Source organism: Anabas testudineus, chromosome 8 (assembly GCF_900324465.2).
Source record: "Anabas testudineus chromosome 8, fAnaTes1.2, whole genome shotgun sequence".
NCBI classification, from domain to species: Eukaryota; Metazoa; Chordata; class Actinopteri; order Anabantiformes; family Anabantidae; genus Anabas; species Anabas testudineus.
In genome coordinates, this window is record NC_046617.1 from 21,745,367 (window position 1) to 21,771,431 (window position 26,065).

The 26,065-nt window shown below is 40.2% G+C and overlaps 2 protein-coding genes across 3 annotated transcripts; both read left to right on the top strand.

Annotated features, from left to right (window-relative positions):
- Window positions 1-632: 632 nt before the first annotated feature.
- Window positions 633-21,420, top strand: scn4ab (sodium channel, voltage-gated, type IV, alpha, b). Of its 2 annotated transcripts, none has more exons than XM_026351235.1 (27): window positions 633-1,160; window positions 1,442-1,570; window positions 2,466-2,557; window positions 2,666-2,920; window positions 2,995-3,058; window positions 3,131-3,272; window positions 4,685-4,885; window positions 4,965-5,058; window positions 5,965-6,203; window positions 8,367-8,438; window positions 8,533-8,634; window positions 8,730-9,086; window positions 9,484-9,682; window positions 9,917-10,179; window positions 10,619-10,727; window positions 10,928-11,082; window positions 11,875-12,048; window positions 12,180-12,302; window positions 13,572-13,856; window positions 14,014-14,067; window positions 14,318-14,455; window positions 14,545-14,649; window positions 14,743-15,013; window positions 15,165-15,786; window positions 15,975-16,119; window positions 16,207-16,284; window positions 19,512-21,420. In XM_026351235.1, the coding sequence occupies exons 1-27, from the start codon at window positions 1,063-1,065 to the stop codon at window positions 19,884-19,886; spliced, it is 4,941 nt and encodes a 1,646-aa protein (XP_026207020.1). In that variant the 5' UTR covers window positions 633-1,062; the 3' UTR covers window positions 19,887-21,420. The 2 variants fall into 2 exon arrangements, with proteins under 2 accessions (XP_026207020.1, XP_026207010.1); XM_026351225.1 differs by having other exon boundaries at window positions 4,962-5,058; window positions 19,512-19,886.
- A 2,134-nt stretch (window positions 21,421-23,554) lies between these two features.
- On the top strand, window positions 23,555-25,711 carry gh1 (growth hormone 1). The gene is made up of 6 exons (XM_026351247.1): window positions 23,555-23,675; window positions 24,140-24,273; window positions 24,515-24,631; window positions 24,956-25,099; window positions 25,187-25,333; window positions 25,419-25,711. Exons 1-6 carry the CDS (start codon window positions 23,666-23,668, stop codon window positions 25,479-25,481), a joined length of 615 nt encoding a protein of 204 aa, XP_026207032.1. The 5' UTR covers window positions 23,555-23,665; the 3' UTR covers window positions 25,482-25,711.
- The last annotated feature ends 354 nt before the right edge of the window (window positions 25,712-26,065 follow it).

Here is a 26,065-nt window from a genome sequence, read left to right on the forward strand (position 1 = left end):
ACACAGCAATAGACAGACAGACAGAGCTCCTATTTTCAGCACAAACTGTCTGAATTAAAGAAACACACCCTGAAAAGTGACTTATTAACATGTCTACAGGGAACTCTGTGTAATGATCTCTGCTTTCATCCAGCTGCTCCTCTCAGCTGATAGTAGTGGTGAGTGTCTGCAGCGTTTGTCCTGAACATGATCTCTGGCAAAAAGCTGATTAAAAACTAACCCAATTACAGGAACTGGGTTTCCCGTTTACATAACACTTGAGAAATCAGCTTTGTGGTGAAAGCCGACTGGAACCTGATTACTTGAATGCAGGTGAACATGCTGAGTGATACCTTCAGGATCGTTGAGGTTACATATGGGTTGTTGTCCCACTTGACCACCATGTGTGCTGTCAGGGTCACAGGAGTCAAAGTGTGAACTAACCTGTCTTCAGTGGTAGCACAGTGCAACTGTGACTGTCTGTCTCTCTCACTGACCCCTCTGTCTCTAACCTGCAGACATTCATCGTGCTCAGTAAAGGAAACATCATCTACAGGTTTAATGCGGAGCCAGCCTGTTACCTGCTGAGTCCATTCAGTGGTCTGAGGATCATTACCATCCAGATTCTAATCCATTCATATCCTTCATAATGTCACACCTGTTACCACGTTATTGTTCATGTTATTTCATGAAACTTTCAATGTAAGAATGAGCAGGAAAAACAAACTGATAACTTTTGTTTGTGATACAGCTTCACCTTTTGTCTAAGTCTGTAAAACTTCTCACAACAGGTAGGTTAATGTTATTAGCAAAGCTCTTAGAAAACTTGTTTAGGTGTATGACAGCACATGTAGACCAGTTAATTTTTAAATCAGCATGATAGTGAGCCAAACACCTCAAATATGGATAATAGATAAAGGATAGACTGAAATGGGTTTTGGGTAAAGGCCAAGATGTCATCCACAATCAAAACCTATTTCTGTTGAGTTTTAGCAGAAGACAGGGCTCAAATGAGAGTCTGAATATGACCTTTAATTAGCAGGCTTTTGTTGAAGGTTCAGCTGATGTTTTTTGTTCCTTAAAATGAAAACTTTATTCAGTTTGTTCATCATGTTGACAATTCTGACCAACTGTGTATTCATGACGATGAGTGATCCTCCAGCGTGGAGCAAGGTGGTGGAGTGAGTCAACAAAGTCAAATTTGAAGGAGAAGGTCTTGTCTGAAAACAAACAATCTGTCAGTGTTTGGTAATCAGGTTGGAATCAGGAGAGCATGACTGAGTTGATGAGATTTCATCACCTTCATGCAGTGGAAATTAAATGTTTCTGTTTGTAGCATTTCTTCTACTGAGAATAAATGCTACAAACAGAAAACAGAGGTCACTTTTTTTGTTAAAAGATTTAGTTTTTATTTGCTTTTGTTTTTATTTCACTGATCCGTTTTTTTTCTGTCGTTGAACAGATATGTTTTTACAGCCATCTACACATTTGAAGCAATGATCAAAATTTTGTCCCGAGGATTCTGCATTGGAGATTTCACTTTCCTTAGAGACCCCTGGAACTGGCTGGATTTCATGGTCATCAGCATGGCGTAATGATCAACAACATTCACTTGCTCAGGAAATTACATTTACAATTACAGGAAAGAAACAAACTAAAATGTGTCACTTTTATTTCCCGTTAGTAGCTGTTGAATTTAAACACACTTTTTTAATTTTTTTCTTCTCTTGAATGTTTAGAATTGAGATACAAGTTGAATTACTTTATTACTGTTTTATTGTCTACATAATTATTTTCTACATTTATCAGTGAAACATCCAGACATCCAGTTAACCCCTTAATCCCACCAGAAGCAGATCTACCACCTTGTGTCAGTAAAGTGGTTAGGCTCTGTCCTCTGCACAGCTTCATACCCCACCAGGAGCATGGCTTGTTGTGCTGCTAATTTTTCCTTTTTTTCCTATTAAAGTGGGTAAATAGTTGGTATGCAGGACAGCAGTTTTATCGTTGTTATTTCCTCCTTTGTTGTACTAAATCCTACATTCAGAACCTTCAGTAAGGTATTTTTGAATGACATGGATCAAAGATTTGTGGCTGTGTTTTAGCTCTTAAAAAATACATTCATCCTCATCTTCTATAATTATTTCCTATCCATATATCACATGCAGTGACTGTTAGCAGGAGGAAGCCCAACATTTGTCCTACTACTCAGAAGGCTACAAAGGTGTGTGGAGAGAAACTACCTTATTGTTGTGTTAAACCTAGAAGTGGGCCTTTATCAGAAGCAGCTTCTGAAATGTGCTGCTGTGCCCCTGGTGGAATTATAGGTATCGACTGTGGCAGCAATTAGCTCTGGCGACCGTGTCACAGGTTTCAGTTATTCCTGGTGGAATTAAGGGAAAATTGAGGGATTATATGAACAGTGAGAAAATATTTTTTTAATTATCAGTTGAAATGTTTCATGATGATTGTGATGTCTATTTCAGATATTTGACAGAGTTTGTAGATTTGGGAAATGTTTCTGCATTGAGGACATTCCGAGTTCTTCGAGCACTGAAGACAATCACAGTCATCCCTGGTCAGTTTGTCTATGGACAATCAGATTTTGAAACCATCTCTTTTAAAGTCAGTGACTGAATGTCTTTAAATCTGATAGTTTGGTATGTTTTTTTACTCTTACCCCCAGGATTAAAGACGATTGTTGGAGCGCTCATCCAATCAGTGAAGAAGCTGGGTGATGTCATGATCCTGACAGTGTTCTGCCTTAGCGTCTTTGCCCTGATTGGTCTGCAACTCTTCATGGGAAACTTGAGGCAGAAATGTGTCCTGATTCCCCCACAGTTTAGCAACCACACATCTGACATCAACCCCAATGCTAGTTACCACAGTAACAACACAGAAAGCAGCGACTTTGATTTCCTTGAGTACATCAACAACCCAGGTATGAGGTGTTGTGATGTTTGAAATGGAACTGTATCAGCCTGAAAGTCTGACATAAGTCTGTGTGTCTCACAGAGAACTACTACTACCTTTCGGGTCAGCAGGATGCTCTGCTGTGTGGAAACAGCTCTGATGCTGGGTACGACAAATCAGTCGTCAGTCAGTTAATATATGATGATGATAACTATGATGATGATGATGATGTGTTTAGGGTCTGTCCGGAGGGTTACATCTGTCTGAAGACTGGGGGAAATCCAAACTATGGCTACACCAGCTATGACTCTTTTGGATGGGCGTTCCTGGCTCTTTTCAGGCTGATGACCCAGGACTTCTGGGAAAACCTCTTCCAGCTGGTCAGTAACTGACTGGTCCCAACAGGTTTTGAGCCACAGGTCTCTTCCTGGTTTCCCTGCTGCCTTGTTTTTGTTTTGTTTGCCAAAGTGTTTCTCTGCTGTCTTTCAGTGCCTGCACGCAAAATTCCCTTCTGCTCTTCTCAGTCTCCCCAACACACAGTTGTTTCCAGATTACTGATTACTTGTTCAAAGCCCTGCCTCTCACAGCTGCAGTTACTGAGATCATGCACTTACTGTAGAAAAGACACTCACTTAGAGGGGGGAGGAATTGTACAGATTGATGGCCACAGGTAGAAAGGATCTCCTGTGGCGCTCTGTGGAGCACTTAATCTTAATAAGTCTTTGGCTGAACGTGCTCCTCTGTCCAGCCAACACACTGTGCAATGGGTGGGAGGTATTGTCCAGGATTGAGAGGACTTTAGACAGCATCCTCCTCTCAGCTACAACACGTAGAGGGTCCAGCTCCACCCCCAGAACAGAGCCAGCCCTCATAATCAGTTTGTTTAGTCTGTTAGTGTCTGCCACCTTTATGTTGCCGCCCCAGCATACCACAGCATAAAAGATCCGTAGCATGGTGCTGCAGACGTTGAAGGTCCTGAGTCTCCTCAGAAAGTTAATCTGGCTCTGAGCCTTTTTGTACAATGCTGATGAGTTCTTAGTCCAGTCCAAGTACACTCCCAGGTATTTGTACTCGGATACGATCTCCACCTCCTCCCCCTGTATAGAGAGAGGGATGACAGGACTCCCAGATTTCCTGAAGTCCATCACCAGCTCCTTTGTTTTATTGATGTTGAGTTGCAGATGGTTGAGTCCATACCAGTCAACAAAACTGTCCACCACTCCAGAGGTTGAAGGGACTGCAGGACTAGCCTCTCAAAAACCTTCTTAATGTGTGATGTCAGAGCCACTGGTCTGAAGTCATTGAGAACTCTGGGATGTGGCGTCTTATTCACAGGAACCAGGCACGACTTTTTCCACCCAAGAGGAATTCTCTTAGCATACATCAGGTCCAATGTCCTCTCCCCCCTGGTGGGACAGCTCACAAACTGGGGAAAGGTAGGAAGTGCCTTGGTGAGGGTGCCGTGATTAAAGTCTCCAGAGAAGGCGTCAGGGTGTCTGTTCTGCAGGCTGGAGGTGACCGTCTGAATGACGTCACACGCAGCAGCGGCGTTAGCGGATGGAGGAATGTAAACGGCGATTAATATGGAGAGAGAAAATTCTCTGGGCAAATAATATGGAAGAAGTCCCACAGCCAACAGTTCAATATCAGCCGTCTGGTTTCATTCTGGACAGAAAGATGATAGAAACATTTTTACCCAACTTAACCACTCTATCTGCTTCTCTCTGTCTCTGTGTCTGTTTCTTCACTTGTTTGTTTCTTCACCTGTCTTTCTCTCGCTCTCTCTCTGCAGACGTTGAGAGCGGCGGGTAGAACCTACATGATCTTTTTTGTGATTGTCATCTTCCTCGGTTCTTTCTACCTCATTAACCTGATCCTGGCCGTGGTTGCCATGGCATATGCCGAGCAGAATGAGGCCACTATTGCTGAGGCCAAACAGAAGGAGGAAGAGTACGCTCAAATCCTGGAGGCGTTAAAGAAGAGAAATGAGGAGGTCTGACTTGAACGATAAAGTTTATTTAATGACTATTTAAACACACATTTAAACATTGTTACTGTTGTTCTTATAGCAGGCGGTGTGCAGGGCAGCACTCTTAGCGAAACAAGACTCAACAAACTCATCTGCAGACATAAAAAGCCACGAGCACGACCACACAGCCATGGATGGTAAAGAAATGCTAATACTGCTGGAGAGTTTCAGTTTGTGTGAAAGTAGTTAAATAACTTCTTCAGTCTTGAAGGATGGTGCAGTGAAAAATAAATGTAATGAATACACAACAGACAGAAAAAACATCCCAGATGCCTGTCTGTCTTTTTGACAATAAACAGTAAGTGGATATTTCATCGACTTAATTTTATTTTATGTTGCTGATTTAGTGATTACTTTTCATAACAACAGAATTCTAAAGTGGTGACTATCGTTGAAGATTCTCAGTCATCTAGGAGAAGTTATCTGGAAGTTGAGTCATGGCAACAGGACTTCCTTTTTATTTGGTCAAAGCGTTTTACTACTCATCACGTAGCTTGGTTAAAGACCACTAATTTGTGCACCAGGTTGGACACACCTAACGACCCACTTTAGGGGATAAAAGGGGTTGGCAGAGATGTGGCTATTACATCCTTCACAACCTCCCCTTCAATTGTTTCACCTAAAAAGCCTATTCAGGCCAATGGGTGGAGTAAAACCAAACCTGGAGCTTAAATTTGTGTCTCTAACCAACTATCTTCAGACTGAAGAGGCTACTTGGATGAGTAGTGAATGGTTGTGCCATAACAAGAAGGAAGTCCAGTTCCTCAACAGACTCAACTTCCAAATAATGTGCTGAATGTAGTTTATGTCACTAAGCCATGGCTGGAATTAATGCTAACCAGGTCAACCCCAAAGTATCAAATCAAATCAAGCTTTGTGTACAGTAAAGTGTGTAAAGCTTTATAATCTGTGTATTCATTCTCATTGGTGGATTATTTGGACTCTGGAATTCATACTGTAGACATTAAATACAAGATATTGTCTTTACCCTTTTTGGTAAAGACGATATTCTCAACTGACCACTAACCAGCTGTGTGTTTCAGACTTTGAGGAAGACCAGAGGCCATGTCCCCCGTGTTGGTACGCCTTTTCAAAAATCTTTCTGAAGTGGAACTGTTGTGGCTGCTGGCGGTGGTTAAAGCAGTTGCTCTACACCATTGTCATGGACCCATTCGTAGATCTTGGCATTACCATCTGTATTGTCCTCAACACTGTATTCATGGCCATGGAACATTATCCAATGACGGAGCAGTTTGAGGAGCTACTCAGTGTCGGAAATCTGGTCAGTTTCAGAAAGAAGCTAGGTGGCTCTTTTGGCGCTGGTCACAGAATGCATTGTTATAACAGCGAATTGTTTTATCCTGAGCTTATATATTGCGGCCTCTGGGTAGCAATGGACCCGCTTTTGTTTGTGTTGTTGCAATTAAACAGTAATTGACACTTTGGACCATTCTACCCCAGCACACAGGCTGCTATAAAAGAAGGAACAACACGATTTTGTGTTAAATCTTGTCAAGCTACAGTTTACAGTGGCAAGAAAAACTTTGTGAACCTTTTGGAATTTCATGGTTTTCTGCATTAATTTGTCATAAAATGTGCTGTGATCTTCATCTAAGTCACAACAATAGAAAAACACAGTCTGCTGAAAATAATAGTACACAAACATTATTTGTTTTCATGTTTCTATTGAACATAACATGTAAACATTCACAGTGCAGGATGGAAGAAGTATGTGAACCTTTGGACTTAATAACTGGTTGACTCTCCTTTGGCAGCAATAACCTCAACCAAACGTTTCCTGTAGTTGCAGATCAGACCTGCACGACGATCTGGAGTAATTTTGGATCACTCCTCTTCACAAAACTGTTTCAGTGTAGCAATATTCTTGGGATGTCTGGTGTGAATGGCTCTCTTAAGGTCATGTCACAGCATTTCAATCGGGTTGAGGTCAGGACTCTGAGTGGGCCACTCCAGAAGGTGTATTTTGTTCTGTTTGAAGCTATTCTTTTGTTGAATTACTTGTATGCTTTGGGTCATTGTCCTGTTGCATCACCCATCCTCTGTGGAGCTTCAGTTGGAGGACAGATGGTCTTACGTTTTCCTGCAAAATGTCTTGATAAACTCTGGAATTCATTTTTCCATCAACCGAACAATTTGTGATCTGTTGGTCAGGAAACTATAGACCCACCTGCACAGGGATGGATTCAGACCAGTGGAGACCAGTCTGGTGGGGACTATGGTATTAAATGCTAAGCTATAGTCAACAAACAGCCATCTTACGTAGTTCCCCTTGCCAGTATCTACATGGGAGAGGGTCTTATGGAGATGTAGGGCCACAGCATCTTCTGTGGATCTCCCTGGTCTGTATGCAAATTGTAATGGGTCCAGAGTGTTGGGCAAGGAAATGGTGATGAATGTTTTGATAAGCTTCTCAAAACATTTCATCACTACGGATGTGAGGACAATGGGCCTGAAGTCGTGGGCAGGGATAATAATGGACTTCCTGAAACAACTTGGTATCACAAACTGTTTTAAAGAAAGTTTAAATATCTCTGTGAACAGAGGTGCCAGCTGATCAGTACAGGTTTTAAGGACCCGAGCACTGATGCCGTTTGGCCCAGCTGCTTTCCTGGTGTTTACGCATTTCAACACCCTCCTCACATCGTGCTCCGTCACAGTGAGTTCCTCCTCACTTCCAGTTGGAAACACAGCATGTGGTCGGTTTCCAGACTCAAAGCGTGCGAAAAACCCTAACCCTAACCCGTCAGGCAGGAAGGAATCAACACTCGCTAGGTGTGTGTGTGGCACGTAAACCCTGCCATAGTTACCTAGGTTTAGCTTGGTTCAGCCAGTCCTCCAGACTATGGCCGTACTGGAGTTTAGCCGCTTTAACTGCTCTACGTACCTTGTAAGAGGCAGCTTTATATTCCTCCATGTTTCCAGTAGCAGTCCTGGAGGCTGCGGTGCGGAAACGTAAAGCATCACGAATAGATTTATTCATCCACAGCTTCTGGTTAGGGAAAACTCGGATGGTCTTTCTGGGGATAGTATCCTCAACGATTTTTCCAACCAATGAGCCAATCATAAGCCATTACACAGAGTTTTAAAAATCCATAGGCACTTCCCAGGTCTACTGGCAACATTGACATAAGCAGCATGTGTGAAGGGTATTTCAGTCAGGCCATTAAGCACGAATCCTGAAGCCCAGGCAGGATACACGATACTGCAATCTGTGATCTGTGCCAGTACCAGGTTAATGAAAATAGACACTACAAAAATTAGTGGAGCTTATAGCAGGACTGGCAGCTGGTAGTAAAAGTGACCATGTCTGTGAAAACTGACAATAACTAAACCACTGAGAAACCTTTGACATGAAGTAGTTACAGCACAGTTTAAACACATGGTCAGTTCTTGGTACTAATCTAATATTTGACCCCTTCTGCAGGTCTTTACCGGGATCTTCACAGCTGAGATGGTCCTCAAACTTCTGGCCATGGATCCATATTACTACTTCCAGGTCAAACTAACTGTTTGTTTATTACCAGCTTGGTGATAATGACTGACCACTGCTCCCATGGTAACATATCTCTGTCCTGTTGCTATGGTTACAGGTGGGCTGGAACATCTTTGACAGCATCATTGTCACCATGAGTCTCGTGGAGCTGGGACTGGCCAATGTCCAGGGTCTGTCTGTGCTGCGGTCATTCCGATTGGTCAGTGAGATATCATCAACAGCAGAATGATATTACTGTCTGTCTCACTCCTTCTGTCTCTCTGTCTAACTGTAAATCGCTTGTCGTGTGTGCAGATGCGAGTCTTTAAGTTGGCCAAGTCATGGCCAACCCTCAACATGCTGATAAAGATCATTGGGAACTCAGTGGGGGCTCTAGGGAACCTGACTCTGGTTCTGGCCATCATTGTCTTCATCTTCGCTGTAGTTGGCATGCAGCTGTTTGGGAAGAACTACAAAGACTGTGTCTGTCGTATTGCAGAGGACTGCGAGCTTCCACGATGGCACATGAACGACTTCTTCCACTCGTTCCTCATCATCTTCAGGATCTTGTGTGGAGAATGGATTGAGACTATGTGGGACTGCATGGAGGTCTCAGGTCAGGCCATGTGTTTGATCATCTTTATGATGGTCCTGGTCATTGGAAACCTGGTGGTGAGTTTCTGCATGTGAACACTGACTAGAAACTGTATATATATATATATATATATGTAATATAGTATGTGTGAGTATATGCATTTATATAATACAATACATATGCAATACATACACACACACACACACATATACTGTATATATATCTTTATCAGTGGCCTGGTGGCTCAATGAATAGATCATTGGGCTGAGATACAGAAGGTTTGGGGTTCAAACCCTGTCACAGACACCAGGCGTGTCCTTGAGCAAGACACTCCACACTAGCTCCCCGGGCCCTGCACACTGCTCCCCCCAGGGGGATGGGTTAAATGCAGAGGACAAATTTCAAGGAGGACAAATGACAAATAAAGGTGTTTCTGTTTAATACAATCAAAGTACAGGAACTAAATCTTTTCAGGTCCTGAATTTGTTCCTGGCGTTGTTGCTGAGCTCTTTCAGTGGTGATAATCTGGCAGCTCCAGAAGAGGAAGGAGAAAACAATTTGCAGATCGCCATAAACCGAATCAACAGGGCTGTGGCCTGGATCAAGTCCTGGGTCTTGGAACATACTGGGGCTTTGCTGGGCAAGAAGAACTGTGACAATCAAGACACCACAGGTAGGATCAGACCTACAGCTATAGCAGGGATTAAATGTATTTATCAACTCAGTATGGGGTGTTTTGTGTGATTTTCTTTGTATTATTTTACTCTATGTTTTAATTCAGTGTTCCAGGTTGTTTCCAGGTTTAGTGGTTTTTATTGCTTAGATTCATTACAACTTCAGATCAGCTCAGCTTTTGTTAGACTGATGTCTGATTGAAATATTTTAATTCTTCCTGTTCCATCGTTAGAGATCAACACTGAGGAAGACAAGACAACAAAGGAGATTATGGCTTTGACCACTGTGACCTCTGACCAACCAGTATCAGAGGTCATATCTCTCAGTTATAACCATGACAACCTGACCAGCAACTACCACAACATCACCTTTCTCAGGGTCCCCATTGCTGAGGCAGAGTCTGACTTCGAGACACCTGAAGATGAAGAAGAAGAGGAGCATGATGAAGAGGATGAGGTGGATGAAGAGGATGAGAATAATGAAAATCACTCGCAAGTAAAGTCTAATGTATTATCTTCTGCTTTTTTTGTTTTTTTGTTTTTTATAGTTTTTTCTATTCCATGTCGAAAGTGGGTGCAAAGGTGCATTTACTGTTTTATGACAATCACCAGATGCCAATAACACACTGACTGATTCAACAAGTTCTTACCTTAAATCTTTTAATGAAACAATATTAAAAAATGTGTTCCCATTATTTTAATACCAGAAGGAACCATTAAGCATTTTTTGGGAATTTGTTTTCACATAAGCTATGATAGGATAATGACTGATGTTCAGTCTCTAAACAGAGCATCTGAACATAAACGTATGAAGCAGAGTTAGGCTCGGTTTTAGTAGATAATACTCAATGATAAATAATGAGTAGTAGTAGTACTAGTAGTAGTAGTAGTAGCCACTGGTTTTAGTGTAAAATATTTATAATCTGTTTGCTTAGTGTGATGAGTCGTCGGTCTGCAGCACTATACAGAAGCTTGCTGACATTAAGAAGGATGAAGAAGATGAAGATCATGAAGAAAACACACCTGAGGACTGCTACACTAACAGTATGAACACATACACACACACACACACACACACACGTTATTTCTGATGAAGATTGGACGACAAATGTTTCTGTGATGTTTACCAGCTTTGCATGCTCACATGTCCTTCAGCCACCACCCTTCATGTCTGATTTGAATCCTTGTGATATAATTGTACGAGTTGAATCCCAATAAAATATTTCTTTGTGTAATTATTTTAGAGTGTTATCATCGTTGTCCATTCCTGGACATAGACACATCCCAGGGCAGAGGGAGGGACTGGTCTAACTTCAGGAGAACATGTTTCTCCATTGTTGAACACAACTACTTTGAGACATTCATCATCTTTATGATCCTGCTGAGTAGTGGAGCTCTGGTAAACATGCCTTTAATCACTCACAGTGGTTCAGTCATGAACTGTGAGTTATCTCACTATTTAAGGTTTAATTTTACCTTTTTTACTTAAATGTTTGATTAATATTGTAATATTTGATTAAAACTCTGACTGCTGTTAAATAATCGTGGTTCCTGGCTAGTCTGTTGATCTGACCATGTGATTGAGCAGGCCAAATCTAACTGGATCCCTGGCATGTGTGCAGTATTATTACTAACCTGTGGACACAACATGGCTGACAGCTAACAGTGGACTAAAAAAATGACTGACATTCTGGCTACTAACATGGCAGGTGAGAGGAACTTTATCTAACTCTGATCATAGAGACACTGTTGGTGCATCCCATTTCCCTTAACTAATCATTCTTTGATCCTCAAATGCTCTAGAAGTTGTTATAGTCCTCAATTCTAAAGCCTTTTATTTAGCTGTGAGTAGCAAGGATTGAGGAGCTATGTTTGAGGAGAGATACATGAGGATATACAAGAGCAACCTTCAAGTCTTTTACAGCACAGTCCCACGTCTTTATTGGCAAAGAACAATGTAAGAACCATGTGCAGCCATTATTTGATTTCCTGACTCATTTCTCAACAAGAGGTTTTACCGCATGTACCTGAACTAACCTGAACCACAGGATTGTCAGAGTGAGCCACAAAGAAAATACAAAATGGTTATGTCAAACTTTTTATGATCATCAGTTATCAAAACTTCTGCGGCCTGATACTATCATACAAACAACATCTGTGCAGGTACTAACTTTAGTCTCTATGTAAACAGGCTTTTGAGGACATTTACCTGGAGCAGCGTCGGGTTATAAAGATAGTCTTGGAGTATGCAGACCAGGTGTTCACATACGTGTTTGTGGTAGAGATGATTCTCAAGTGGATCGCTTATGGATTCAAGACCTACTTCACCAATGCCTGGTGCTGGCTTGACTTCCTCATTGTAGATGTAAGAACACCAATCAGTAACAGTAAATCAACTTCATGTCTGGCTGTAAAACACAGGGGACGATTTTTTAAACTGTTAGGCTTGTCATCACCTGTGATGTGATGTCATCACAAGTGTGCTATGTCTTGCAGGTCTCTCTAGTATCTCTAACAGCAAACATCCTGGGATACTCTGAACTGGGAGCCATCAAGTCTCTGAGGACTCTGAGGGCTTTGAGGCCCCTGAGGGCCCTGTCTCGCTTTGAGGGCATGCGGGTGAGACAGGCACTTTAACAGAGATATAACAACACAACTGGTGCATCTACAAGGGAGAATCAAAAAGCACAGGAACTTTTGAACATATGTTGTAACTGTAACAGAGAGAATCTAGTGCAATGCAGCAGATTTAATTTGCTGTCAGATAGTTTGATTACATCCAGTACAATTCTCAGTGTTTAGTCAAGTAGCAGCCAGAAACACAGACACTTCATTGCAAGATTGTACCAGGATGCAACGTCTTTGGGTGGAGGGAGCGTAACCTGTGGAAATTCACCATAAGATGTTGACACTGTATGAACATCCACCATCAATTAACAAAAGGTTTATAATTGGGTAGAAATTTTTATAGCAGTAAAAACAAATGTAACCAACAGAGGTTGTTCTAGCTGCACATCAACATTGCACATACAAGACCACATCAACAGGGTGGTTGCTTTGATAAGAGAAGACTGACAGGTAATGGGCTCTCAATTGGCTGCACATTTGGGGACAGCAGTAGCTTAGGTGGTAGAGCAGTTGTCTATGAACCTGGTTCCTCCAGACTATCTGTTGAGGTGTCCTTAGACAAGAGTAGTAGTAGTAATAGTAGAGGTAGTAGTAGTAGTAGCAGCGCACAATATGTCTGGCAGCTGCCCAAGTTCCCCAAAGGGATCAACAAAGTATGTCATTATCATTATCATTTGGAAAGGACACAGAATACAGGAAGGTCAATGCACAATGTGTTCCTCAACAGCTTACTGATCTTCTCAAGTAACAGTGTGTGGTGGGGAGGTTGCAACCCAATTCCAGACAGGATGAATAAGAACAAAGTATTCTGGAGAGAACTGTCACCAATGACAAGATATGGGTGCATCATTACAACCCAGATAGTAAAAGGCAAAGGGAAGAGTGGAGACATTATTCTCCTCCAGTGAAGAACAAATTTAAAAGTCAGTATCCCCCACCAAGGAAATCCTGTTGACATTCTTTTGGGGCATGAAAGGGGCCTATTCTGGTGCATTTCCAAGCACATAGGAAACCAGTGAACAGTGTAACTTACTGTGCATTGCTGTGAAATACATATAAACATGCAATGTGCAGCATTACATCAGGGACTGTATGCAAAGTGAAATGTTCAATTGCTCAGTTACTTCTTTCAAAGTCATTAAATGTATTTCGCTTTCACTTTTTGATTCTCCCTCTTATATACATACACGAGTGAGTTAGTTTGATATGATTATACTGTCTCCACATCTTCCTGCCTTCATCCTGTCTCTTTTTGTGCAGGTGGTGGTTAATGCTCTGGTCGGAGCAATCCCATCAATCTTTAACGTGCTGCTGGTGTGTCTGATCTTCTGGTTGATCTTTAGCATCATGGGAGTCAATCTGTTTGCTGGAAAATTTTATTACTGTTTCAATGAGACCTCAGAAGAGATGTTCGACCCCGACGAGGTTGACAACAAGACACAGTGTTTATCTTTGATACAGGAGAATTTCACTGAGGTTCGCTGGAAGAACATTAAGGTCAACTATGACAACGTGGGCATGGGCTACCTGTCACTGCTGCAAGTGGTCAGTCTATGAAGATCAACTAGTAAACCCAAAATCAATACACCAGAGGATCAATCAAATCTAATTTCAGTACAGTGCTGTATTCATGTAGTTTTGACTGTTTGCAGATGACTAGACTTTGTTTGCAGTTGTTAAAAATGTGTTTTGTCTGTTTCAGGCCACTTTTAAAGGTTGGATGGACATAATGTATGCAGCTGTGGACTCCAGAGAGGTCAGTACAACTGCTGCTATCTCACATACTGCTCCTAGTACTGGAGTTGATACAGCTACTGTCCACTGGCACTGGTGCTGGTAGTGGCACTGAGAGAAAGTTAACATTTTTCCCCATTATAAAAATACAGAACTAGAAGATCAGACTGGCATCAAGGCTCTGACAATGTATAGAAAATCTATGATTTTGGGACATTTTGGGCAAAGTAACTTTAAATGTCTCCTGTTACTATGGCTGTCCAACTGTGTAGGTGGAGTCTCAGCCAAAGTATGAGGACAACCTGTACATGTACCTGTACTTTGTCTGCTTCATCATCTTTGGCTCCTTCTTCACCCTCAACCTCTTTATCGGCGTCATTATCGACAACTTCAACCAGCAGAAAGCCAAGATATGTTTTCACCCATCATCGTCACACTTGGTCAGGTTAAAATATGCTGTTTATCAGTGAGTTAACTGTTTGTTCTTTGTGGTCTTTACTTGGGAGGAACAGATATTTTCATGACAGAGGAGCAGAAGAAATATTACAATGCCATGAAGAAACTGGGCTCCAAGAAACCTCAAAAACCTGTTCCTCGACCTGAGGTCTGTTCACTTTCTTCCTGTTTGACCAGAATAAATTCCCACAGTAAATACAGGTGTGCGTTTACAGGTGTTTCTTACTTCTTGGCTCTGTAGAACAAGTTCCAGGGTCTGGTCTTCGACCTGGTAACCAAACAGTTTTTCGACATCTCTATCATGGTGCTGATCTGTCTCAACATGGTGACCATGATGGTGGAGACGGACGAGCAGAGCAGGGAAAAGGAAATCATCCTGTACTGGGTCAACCTCGTCTTCATCATTATCTTTACCACTGAATGCTCTCTTAAGATTATTGCGCTCAGGCAGCACTACTTCGCCGTCGGCTGGAACATCTTTGACTTTGTGGTCGTCATCCTGTCCATCGTAGGTCAGTTGCCATCTAGGAAAAGAACACGATTAAAAATAACGTTTTTCTATTTTGTTTCCCTTAAACCTAGAAAAGAACAATGTTTAAAATGCCATTAACTCCCTCCATTTCTCTCTGCTTTCCTCATTCCTCCATTGTTGCCTCACTTCAGGTCTCCTCCTTGCTGACATTATAGAGAAGTACTTTGTTTCCCCCACGCTCTTTCGTGTGATCCGATTGGCTCGTATTGGACGAGTCCTTCGTCTCATTCGTGGAGCAAAGGGGATCCGGACACTGCTGTTTGCCCTGATGATGTCACTTCCTGCCCTCTTCAACATTGGCCTCCTCCTCTTCCTTATCATGTTCATCTTCTCCATCTTTGGCATGTCAAACTTTGCCTACGTGAAGAAGGAGGCCATGATAGATGATATGTTTAACTTTGAGAACTTTGGGAACAGCATGATATGTTTGTTTATGATCACTACATCAGCTGGATGGGATGGTTTGCTGAGTCCTATCATGAATTCACCACCAGACTGTGATCCAGAATTTGAGAACCCAGGATCCATGGTCAGAGGTAACTGTGGCAACTCAGCTGTGGGCATGGTCTTCTTCACCTCCTACATCATCATGTCCTTCCTCGTGGTGGTCAACATGTATATCGCCATCATCCTTGAGAATTTTAATGTGGCCACAGAGGAAAGCAGCGATCCTCTGTGTGAGGATGACTTTGAGATGTTCTATGAAACCTGGGAGAAGTTTGACCCAGATGCCTCTCAGTTTATACAGTACAGGTGAGTCCCACTTGCACCAAAGAATATATAAAGTATAAAATATTCATTATTATTATTATTATTATTATTATTATTATTATTATTATTATTATTATTATTATTAAATAAGTTGTTTTTTTCTGGGCATTAATCTGGGTAATTCTAGTAACTAGAAGTGATCTGTCACTGGATTTTTCTGTCTTCTGCAGTCAGCTGTCAGACTTCTGTGACACGCTACAGGATCCTCTGAGGATTCCCAAACCTAACACTATTAGACTGATCCACATGGATCTGCCTCTGGTTCCTGGGGACAAGATTCACTGTCTGGACATTCTGCTGGCTCTCACTGCTCAGGTGGCATCACCGGTTTATGTATCACGTCATGTCAGGAAATATTATATTATATTGTATTATATTATATTATATTATTTTGGTGTTCAGGTGCTGGGAGATACAGGAGCGATGGATTCTCTCAAAGCCAGTATGGAGGAGAAATTCATGGCCAACAACCCATCTAAGGTTAAATCATTATGTTTTTTCCTGTTGCGTTTTATTTTGTTCTCACGGTATCTGTTTGCATACAAAGAGCATTTTCAGTCAGTTTTCCATTTTGACCACTGTTATAAATGAGATTATCAGGTGCATCAGGGAAAACAAAAACCTTCAGACATTTATCAGTTTTCTTTTTTTTGTTACCTTCATTTGTTCATGAAGAAAACACAATGATAAGTGTTGGTCAAAATGTGGAAACAACTGGTATCACAGATTATTAAGACTTCATCCAATGGTCTGTCCATTCACATTATCTGGAGAAACTGATAATGTAATCACTGCACATAACATACTAAAAAGTCATAAAAACTGGCAATGAAATAATCAGCTAATGTAAAGATATAATATATTTACAATAATCCCAATTTTGTTAACTTAAACAACCTCTAAAATGTTGTCAGTTACTTTGAAGAAATAACTCTTTACAACCAAGGTACTGCAGGTAACATGACATTCTGGCTTCTGCTGAATGATCCTTAATGATGACATAACAATCAGTTAAGCTCTGCCATGTGGTTTTAAAAAGTGACAACTATACTGTTGTAGGGACTGAATCCGACCCCCACTTCTTTCATGGTTCACATAGTTTAAACTGGTGTGAATATAAAAAATGTATTATTAAATTGTGAGCTAAGACTTCAAGGCAGGACAACTAATGTTTCCGACTTCTGTCAATAAAAAATCTAATTTTAAGTTGAGTTGAGTTATGACAATTTGTCATAAAATGTGATTTGATCTTCATCAAAGTCAAGAGTATTAGCAGTAGTAGTAACAAATATGATGAGCCTAAAATAATAATTAAAAGAAACTTTTAAAAACCATTTTTCATGTATTTATTGAGAACAACCATAAACACCTCATAGCTATTGGAAAAAATATGCCAACCCTTGAAATAGTAACCTCAAAAAAGCTTATTACTCAGGTGCTAGCATACCTGGAGTCTTGTTGAGAAAATTAGTTTGGAGGTATGGACTAGAAACTACTTTGACTGACAAAAAGCACTCTTTTTGAGTTTCCTTCACACAAGAATAATACTGTAATAATACAGAATCTACAGTTAAGAATTGTTGATTTAGATAAAGCTGGGAAAGGGTAAAAAGTTATGTCAAAGATTTTAGAAATTCACCAGTCTACAGTTAGGTAAACAACATCTACAAATGCAGACACTTTGGGACTGCTACTTTACCAAGACGTGGGCTGCCAGTCAGAATGTCCCCAAGAGCACAAAAAACACAGCCAAAGATTTGAAGATATCATTGGAACTGGCTAACATCTATGTTCATGAGCCTACAGTAGGTAAAACATTGAACAAGCAGCGTGTCTATGGCAGGACACCACAAAGGAAGCTCCTGCTTACTAAAAAGAACATTGCTGAATGCCATAGAGCACGCTGACACTTCACAGCACTATTGGCAAAATGTTTTGTGGACTGATGATACTAAGATTTAACTATTTGGAAAGAACACACAGCACTACATCTGGTGTAAAAAGGGCACTGCATATCATCATGAAAACATCATCCCAGTCATAAAATGTGGTGGAGGAAACATCATGATTTGGGCCTGCTTTACTGCATCAGGGCCTGTCCAGTTTGTAGTGACTAGGTGGAAAGATGAATTCCCTAAAGTATCAGAAAATTCTTCAGGATAATGTCAGAATGTCTGAACGTCAAATTAAATTCAGTTCAATTTTATTTGTAGAGCACTAAATCACTGCAGAAGTCATCTCAAGGCACTTTACAGTGTTCGAGACTTTACAAAGTTTAATTGTATACAGAATTTTATAGAAAACCCAACAATCCCATTTAAGCAAGCTTTAGACAGTGGAGAGGAAAAACTCCCTTTAGAGGATGAAACCCCCAGCAGAACCAGACTTAGGGTGGGTGGCCATCTGCCTTGACTGGTTGTGGTGAACAGCTGAAACTCTGTGTTGGGTGATGCAACAGGACAATGACCCAAAACACACAACAGAATGACTTCAGAAAAACAAAATCCACGTTTTGGAGTGGCCAGGTCAGACCTCAACCTAATAGATGTCCTATGGAATGACTTGAAGAGAGCCACACACTACACAATGAGGTTTTATATGGTTGATCTCAATAAAAGACTTGAAAGATCAGAATTTTCTGTTTTATTATTTTAGGCACATTATATTTGTTAATACTCTTGACTTAGATGAAGATCAGATCACATTTTATGGCAATAAATAGAGAAAACCACAAAATTCCAAATGGTTCACATATTTTATTCACACACACATATAAAGAGAGAGAGAGAGTTTCTGCAAAAAAACTTATGACACCTTGTGGTGAAAAAATGAATCTGCTTACAGAACTTCTTTGTTCTGTTGCAGTAACAATGGGTAAACCCAAACATTTTACCACATTAATACATTTTAACCTAATGACATGATTATACTCTCTAAGTGACATATTCATTAATATTATAAATAAATGTCAGTTTTGCAGTCTTACTATTCATAATTGCCAAACTTTTCCAACCATTTCAGCCCAGAAGCACTAAAATACCCAAAGAGAAAAACAAGAGCAACAACAGGAAAAAAAAAGGACAAGTAGATGTCTACTCTAATTTTACATTCTGAGATATTTACGTACAATCTTAGACTTTCAGTATATGACAACTTGAATGCAGCACAAATATGGGAAATTTACAGTTTTTCTTGTGGTTTTTATTTGCATGTTGTCTCTAAACTTGAAAATAGTTGGGGCACAATTTAAATCTGGATCATGACATGATGTGAGAGTTGGATGAAAAATTATTATACTATTATATAGTTATTTTCTATCTTATTGGTACTCAAAACTGCTTCCATTCACACACACACACACACAAACACACTTCAGGTTCAGAGTCTTGCTCTAGGACACTTCAATTTATAACTAGAGGAAACCGGGAATTGAACCACCGATTCCACAACTGGAGGACAACCCCTCTATCTCCTCAGTCACTTCCGCCCACTGAAATGGTTGTGTTGGGAATATGCTTGAAGCACTGAATTAGTATTTATTGTTAAGTTATTACATTTTTAACAAAAACATCTCCACAAAACAAAATGTTTTTATTTTATGTCCTTTTTGCTTATATGAGCTTTTAAAACATTTCTTTATTTCAATATGTGCTGTCATTACATTTTCAATTCAACACATGGAGTGACAGAAACATTGGTCCTTCCAGGTGTCATATGAACCAATTAGCAGCACCCTACGGAGAAAACAGGAGGAGGTAGCAGCGATGGTGATCCAGCGAGCGTATAGGAGACACCTCCTGCAGCGGACGGTCAAACTGGCATCCTACAAATACCGTGAAAAGACACAGGGACGGCAAGATGAGGAGTCACCGCCAGAGACAGAGGGACTTCTCTATAAACACATTAGTCAGCTGTATGGAGACGGGAGGGATGTAGAGCAGACCAGCTCAGGTGTTTCAGGTGAGGACAGACCTCCACCTGCCCGAGTGGAGCTTCAGACCGAATTTATCCTCCATGCCGCTCCTCCCCTCAATGCCCTTGACGTCCAGCAAGAGGAGAGGCTGAGAGAGTCCATTGTGTGATAGTGGCCTGTGTGAGCTCACCTTTGGAGTGTTACCTGTTTGTGAGCAGGAGGCAAACATCTGTTGGCTCCAGCTTCTGTAAAGAGCAGTGACAGTTCACAGCAGACAATTCAAAATTAAAGCAAACAAAGCAGAAGTGATGCAAACGACTTCCTGGGCCTAAAATCTGCTTATGTGAACTTAGTTTTTCTTTTGACTTTACACATGGAACTAAAATTCATTGAAATCTTTATTCAAATGGACGTTTTCTCACTGGTTCCTCAGTAAAGCTTCAGTGGTCACTGACAGAGAAGACAGTGTGTGGGAAAGTAACTAAAAAGATCTACTCAAGTACAGTTTTTTTGTTCCTATATTTTACTTGAGTATTTTTATTTGATGTTACTCCTTCATTTTAGAGGGAAATATTGTATTTTAAGTAGTTACTAGCACGAACATAATTCACTGAGAAAATACATCATAAAAAATTATTTTAAGACTTTTTGGTTTCTGTCCTGTAAAATCTCTTTCTTTTAGTTGATTCTGAAACTTTTGACTCATTTCATTTAAATAAATTGTTAAACCTTCAAAGATTTTAAATTATCAACAGAGTTCCAAAAGTGGTTTCTGCTGGGCTGCTACAAAAATAATTGCCCTGTGGGGACAATAAATTTATTGATTGATTAATTCTGTATCAGAAATCTTTGAGTTGTGATAAATAGATAAGTTGTTAGTTGGATTTGAGATGACGCTGCTGTGATATGGCGCTATACCTATAAATTGAATTTAATCTATTTACACCAGAGATCCACTCTTAGTCACTCAGTCATTTTAATTTTTATTGGTCAATTCAAAATGAAGGAGAGTCTTTTTTAAATCAACAAATCTGTTGATTTAAAAAAGACTCTTCTCCGCAGTTTCAGTTTCAATACCTGATCATGGGAGCAACAGGTGCCTGATAATGAATTCATCCAATAAGAACAAGCCATAGCTGTGATGTAAACAGGTAAACACGTAGGCCAATAGATTTCTAGATTTTATTTTGTAAATCGGGTTCTGCCATGCTTCAGTGAGCCTTTGACAGAAACTCTCATCATTAACATATATTTTTAACACATGTTAATGTACATAATTCTCACTCAGCACATTTAGTTTTTGTCTCTCTTGAGCTCCGTTTTTATTTAATAATTTTTTTGTATGGAGTCTGGTTTACCAGTATTATTAAACTAATATTGGACTTTGTTTAGAGGTGGCTTCTTGTTGTTAATAAGAAATCATTGCTTTATTTGACTGGTGGATGACTGTCAAAACCATCAGCTGATTGATTGATTTTAATGTTTGAGGATGATGATGAATGCCTGCTGTGACCTGTAGTGAAAGCAAAGTGATTAAAGTTTCAAACTCATGAAACAGTTTTCTTGGTTGTTCTTCACATGTTTACATCTGTTCTCTGTATGTCACTAAACAAATTCAGGATCAAATGATGGATGTTGTAATGCTGAATAAGGTTATCTGGTTTTTCAGTTATTCGATCCCATTAGAGAGGCAGAATTAAGAAGCTGGGTGCATCTTCTCTTGCTATTTAAACAGACAATGTCCTGTATATCAACATGTAAACTCATGATCAGCCCAGTTTATTTGTTGGCTACCTCCTAATGAGAGAGTATTTTTGTCTTATAATTCATCATGCTGCTTCCATCATGATTTAAATCATCATTAAAGATCAGTAAGTCTGTTCCAGAAGCTGGCTTTCAGACCATGACCTTACCTCCACCAAACTGATGTTTAAAAAGTTACACCACTTTTCAGATCTCTGCACTGGCTTCCTGTAGATGCTGCATATTATTAACCCTTTCCAAATGACATAATAACATACTCCTCCCTCTAGAAGAACTTCACAGTTCCCGCTGCCTCAAAAAAGCTCAAACCATTCTCAAGGACACTACACACCCTGAACAAACTCTCTTTGAACTGTTGTCATCAGGGAGAAGGTTCAGGTCCATCAAAACTAGAACTGACAGATTTAAGAAAAGCTTTTATCCCATAGCAATAACTACATTAAACACTGTAAAGAACGGACTATAGAAACTAGTACAGTAACTGTGACAGTATGCTCACTTGTTGGAGTGAGAGCTGGTCCGGAGCACAGTGTGATGTTCTTTGATTACTTGATGGTTGTTTGTGTCTTATTTTGTCTTTTTGACTGTCTCTGATTATTTATTCTGTTTTTTTGTTTTTTATTCCTTTTCATTTTATATATATTTATATATATGGCACGGACTGGTTGGCACCTTAATCTCGTACGATGTTGCAATGACAATAAAGTTTATCTTTATCTTTATCTTTATACTGCATGTCCCCAACGATGTCTTCATGATTTATGGCATATTCACTGGTGTCAAATTATTTAAAACATAATATTGTTTTACCTAACAGACCTTAGAATTGTCTATGTGTGTGTGTGTGTGTGTGTGTGTGTGTGTGTGTGTGTGTGTGTGTGTGTGTGTGTCTGTGGGTGGAGAGCTGATGGAGGTGTGTTACAATGAAGGGTGTGTTTGTGCTGTCACAGTGTGAATATTTATACCAAGAGAAGGTCAGATTATCACACATCATTAATACACAACAACAACAACAGGTAGATCATGACACACACAGGTCAGGGTTAGGGTTAGTGACACTGTGTCTTATTATTAACACAACAACATGTCCATATTACAGCAGAAACAGACAAACAGCTTCAGACAACGATCGGACTCCTTCACTTATTCAACTTTTCTACATAATCACAACAAACAACAACAGAATCAAACACGACACGTTCTTATTAATTAGACTTATATTTGTCATTCTCCCAGCTTTGAATGAGGGGGTGGCAGAGGAATGACAGTGGAGACAACACTGCATGGGCTTCGAGACCAGTCTCAGTGATCACACGGGTCCCAGTCACAGCTCAGACCTAAAGACTGTTCACAGGGAACGAGACAAAGAAAGGACACAAACATTTTAATCAACATTTGCAGTAAAGTTAGAGTCTGTAGAGTTAAACTAGTTAACTACAAAATAAGCCACAACATCAAACCACCAGGTAGTTATGATTTAATGTTATGACTGACCGGTGTACTTCTTAACTAGTTAAGAGAAGATTAACTAAACAACATATCAATAGCCTGTTAACACATCACAGAAAATATTACTGACTAGTGATGTGATGGAATTAGTTAACCATCTCATCACTATTTACCTGTTAACAAGTTAAATCAGAGAAAAGATTGTTGTTGTGTGTAACCAGGTTGACCCGTCTGTTGGCTCCAGGTGTCAGTGTCAGCTGTGCTGAATAAATTCACTTTCCTGTGACTCTGAATAAAAGAATGAATACATTTGGGCATAAATTAATTAATGTTTCCCTGATGATTTTACTTAGTTCTCACTGTACTTTGACTCTGTTTATACTATCAGAGTACTTCTACATTCTGCTTTTACAACTGAGGTATCAGTATTTGCTGTACAACAACATGGATCCTCCATGTCCTCCATGGTTCCTGCTCCAGTCTCTAATTGCTTTCACTTGTGTAAATGCGATGGTGTCATTTCCCGACTAACAGAACATTTAACCTTTAACAGGTGTAAACGTGTCAGCTCTATAAATATGCTTATTAAACTGTGGTCTGTGGTTGTTTGTTGGTTTTACGTTTCTGTTGATGAATTTAATCATCACCTTTAATGCTATAAAACCACTAAACTCTCAGGTGTAGACATCAGAACTGAACCTGAACCTGAACCTGAACTGGATCCGAAGAAAAGTTATGGAAAAAGGTGAGATGTGAAGACTCAAGGTTTATTCAGTCATTTTTTATATCAGTAGACCCTTAGGATTTAGGACAGTTTTGGGTCATCATATCATATTTTACATTTATTACATTGCTGTTCTGTGACTTCTGTCAGTTTACGGACTCATTCAAGATCTGATGTGGCACAGAACATGATGATTCAAATCTCTGTATGATTCTAACATCTTCATGTTACTGTTGGTTTCTCTACATATCAGACAGTCTCATTCTGAGCAGCTGTATTCAATATGACTACATTAACATCGGCAGGAACAAACTAACAGCAGCTCTGTTCACCTGCTGAAGACCTGAAACTGAAGCACAGTGTCCTGCCAGTCTGTGTCTTCTCGTAGCTGTTTGATGATGTACGAGGAAAACCAGAGGGACAGAGTTTCATCTGAATACATGATCAGGTTATTGATCTGTTTGTCTCTCTCAACTGTCTGTCAGTTGTAGTTCTGCTGTCTGTCCTATCTTTGGGCGTCTCCTCTCAATCAGTCACAGACAGCCAACGTCTATTCTCCATAGCTGTGAGCAGAGTCCAACACCTGCACCTGCTGGCCCAGAGACTCTTTTCTGACTTTGTAGGTTCAACCACATCTGTGTACTTCTTACAGTATTCATCAGTGTGTTACAGACTACTACTGTTTATTACTCCCTTTCATTTACATATTAATGTGTGTATTATTGACTATTACTGAATATCATTGTGTATTTCAAAGTGAGTACTACTGAATAATATTGTGCATTGCTAAGCATTACTGAGTGTTACTATATATTACTGTGTGTTACCAAACATTACAAAGTATTACTGTTTGTTGTCAGGAGAGCTCTCTGCAGACTGAGGAGCAGCGACAACTCAACAAAATCTTCCTGCAGGATTTTTGTAACTCAGATTATATAATAAGCCCCATCGACAAGCATGAGACCCAACGCAGCTCTGTAAGTACTACTACTGCAGTGTACTACTGCACTGCATCACAACAGTGCTGTATCAGTGGCATCTTGATTTGTTTGAGGTCAATGAAGACCTCAAAGAGTTCATCAGTTCAGACTGGTTGACAGAGCCGGGTATTAAACCTGAATCATCCCCAGGATCTCCAACCAGTCTAGCTCCCACTCATCAGAACCATGACCTGGATAACTGAGATTGAAGTAGTTTAATATGAGAAACACTCAGGTCAAAGTAGCATCATACTGTTGTGTATAATGTGAAAAAAACAGCACAGTGAAACATCATCACAGTTATTGATTCATTTGTTTCAGGTTCTGAAACTGTTATCGATCTCCTACCGGTTGATCGAGTCCTGGGAGTTCCCCAGTCGGTCTCTCTATGGAGGTTCTGCTCAAAGATACCAAATTTCTCCCAAACTATCAGAGCTGATGAGGGGAATCCAGTTGTTGATTAAGGTGAGAACACACATATATATACCTCACACACATAGTATATGATCGGACCAATCAGAGTACTGTCTGATGGGCCGCCTGACCATGCAGGCCAATCAGGACGGAGCGGAGATGTTCTCTGATGGCGTGGTTCCACAGCTTGCACCATATGGAAACTACTACCAGAGTCTGGGAGAAGATGAGTCGCTGAGACGCAGCTACGAACTCCTGGCATGCTTCAAGAAGGACATGCACAAGGTGAGGAGGTGATGATGTAATGATGATGTATTGGTAAAGATGAAGTAAGGCAATGAATGAATAATGATGACATTTGTGTTGACAGGTGGAGACGTACCTGACGGTGGCTAAATGTCGACTCTCTCCAGAGGCAAACTGCACTCTGTAGCCATCTCTCGACTAAGACATCATTCTGTGTGTTCTGTAGCCCTGCCCCTCACCCTGTTAACTAGCATTAGCATTAGCCTCTTTTTGGTTGTGTGTCGCCTCAGGCTGAACATGAATATGTTATAATGTCGGCATGTGAAATACAGTTGATTTGATTCTGAAGCTGTCCATTTAACATCCAGATAATGTCTAATAAACATTAAAGCTGACAAATGAACTTTTGCTCAACAATCACATCTGTGCTCTTTATTTCTGTTTCTTTTCATCAGTTTTTTGTTCAAAATCCAGGTTGTGGTTCTGGATTTTTTGGTCATCAGTTCTTTAAACAGTTAAACAACATTTTGTCTGTAAAACAACAGTGGCGTTGTAGACCCACCATCTAAAACCACAAAGATCAGTTTTCCATGAAGGTAAACACAGGACAAACTTTTGGTTCATTAGAGATTTGTGGCTCATAAAAACTTTGATATTAATCCATAACACAATGGAAATAACAATTTAAATTAATTATTTAAGTCTGACCAAATTACAGATTCAAGGTCAAGACCCCCGAACACCAAGGCAGAGGTCTCTTTAACAAGTCTT

Excerpts from the sequence above, each read along its gene's own strand:
- scn4ab (XM_026351225.1), top strand. The coding sequence starts at position 1,063 with ATGAAAACTTTATTCAGTTTGTTCATCATGTTGACAATTCTGACCAAC. Across the intron at positions 6,204-8,366 it reads TACTCAGTGTCGGAAATCTG|GTCTTTACCGGGATCTTCAC; the intron begins GTCAGTTTCAGA and ends CCCCTTCTGCAG. Across the intron at positions 8,439-8,532 it reads ATCCATATTACTACTTCCAG|GTGGGCTGGAACATCTTTGA; the intron begins GTCAAACTAACT and ends CTATGGTTACAG.
- gh1 (XM_026351247.1), top strand. Across the intron at positions 24,274-24,514 it reads AGAGACTCTTTTCTGACTTT|GAGAGCTCTCTGCAGACTGA; the intron begins GTAGGTTCAACC and ends GTTTGTTGTCAG. Across the intron at positions 25,334-25,418 it reads TCAAGAAGGACATGCACAAG|GTGGAGACGTACCTGACGGT; the intron begins GTGAGGAGGTGA and ends TTGTGTTGACAG.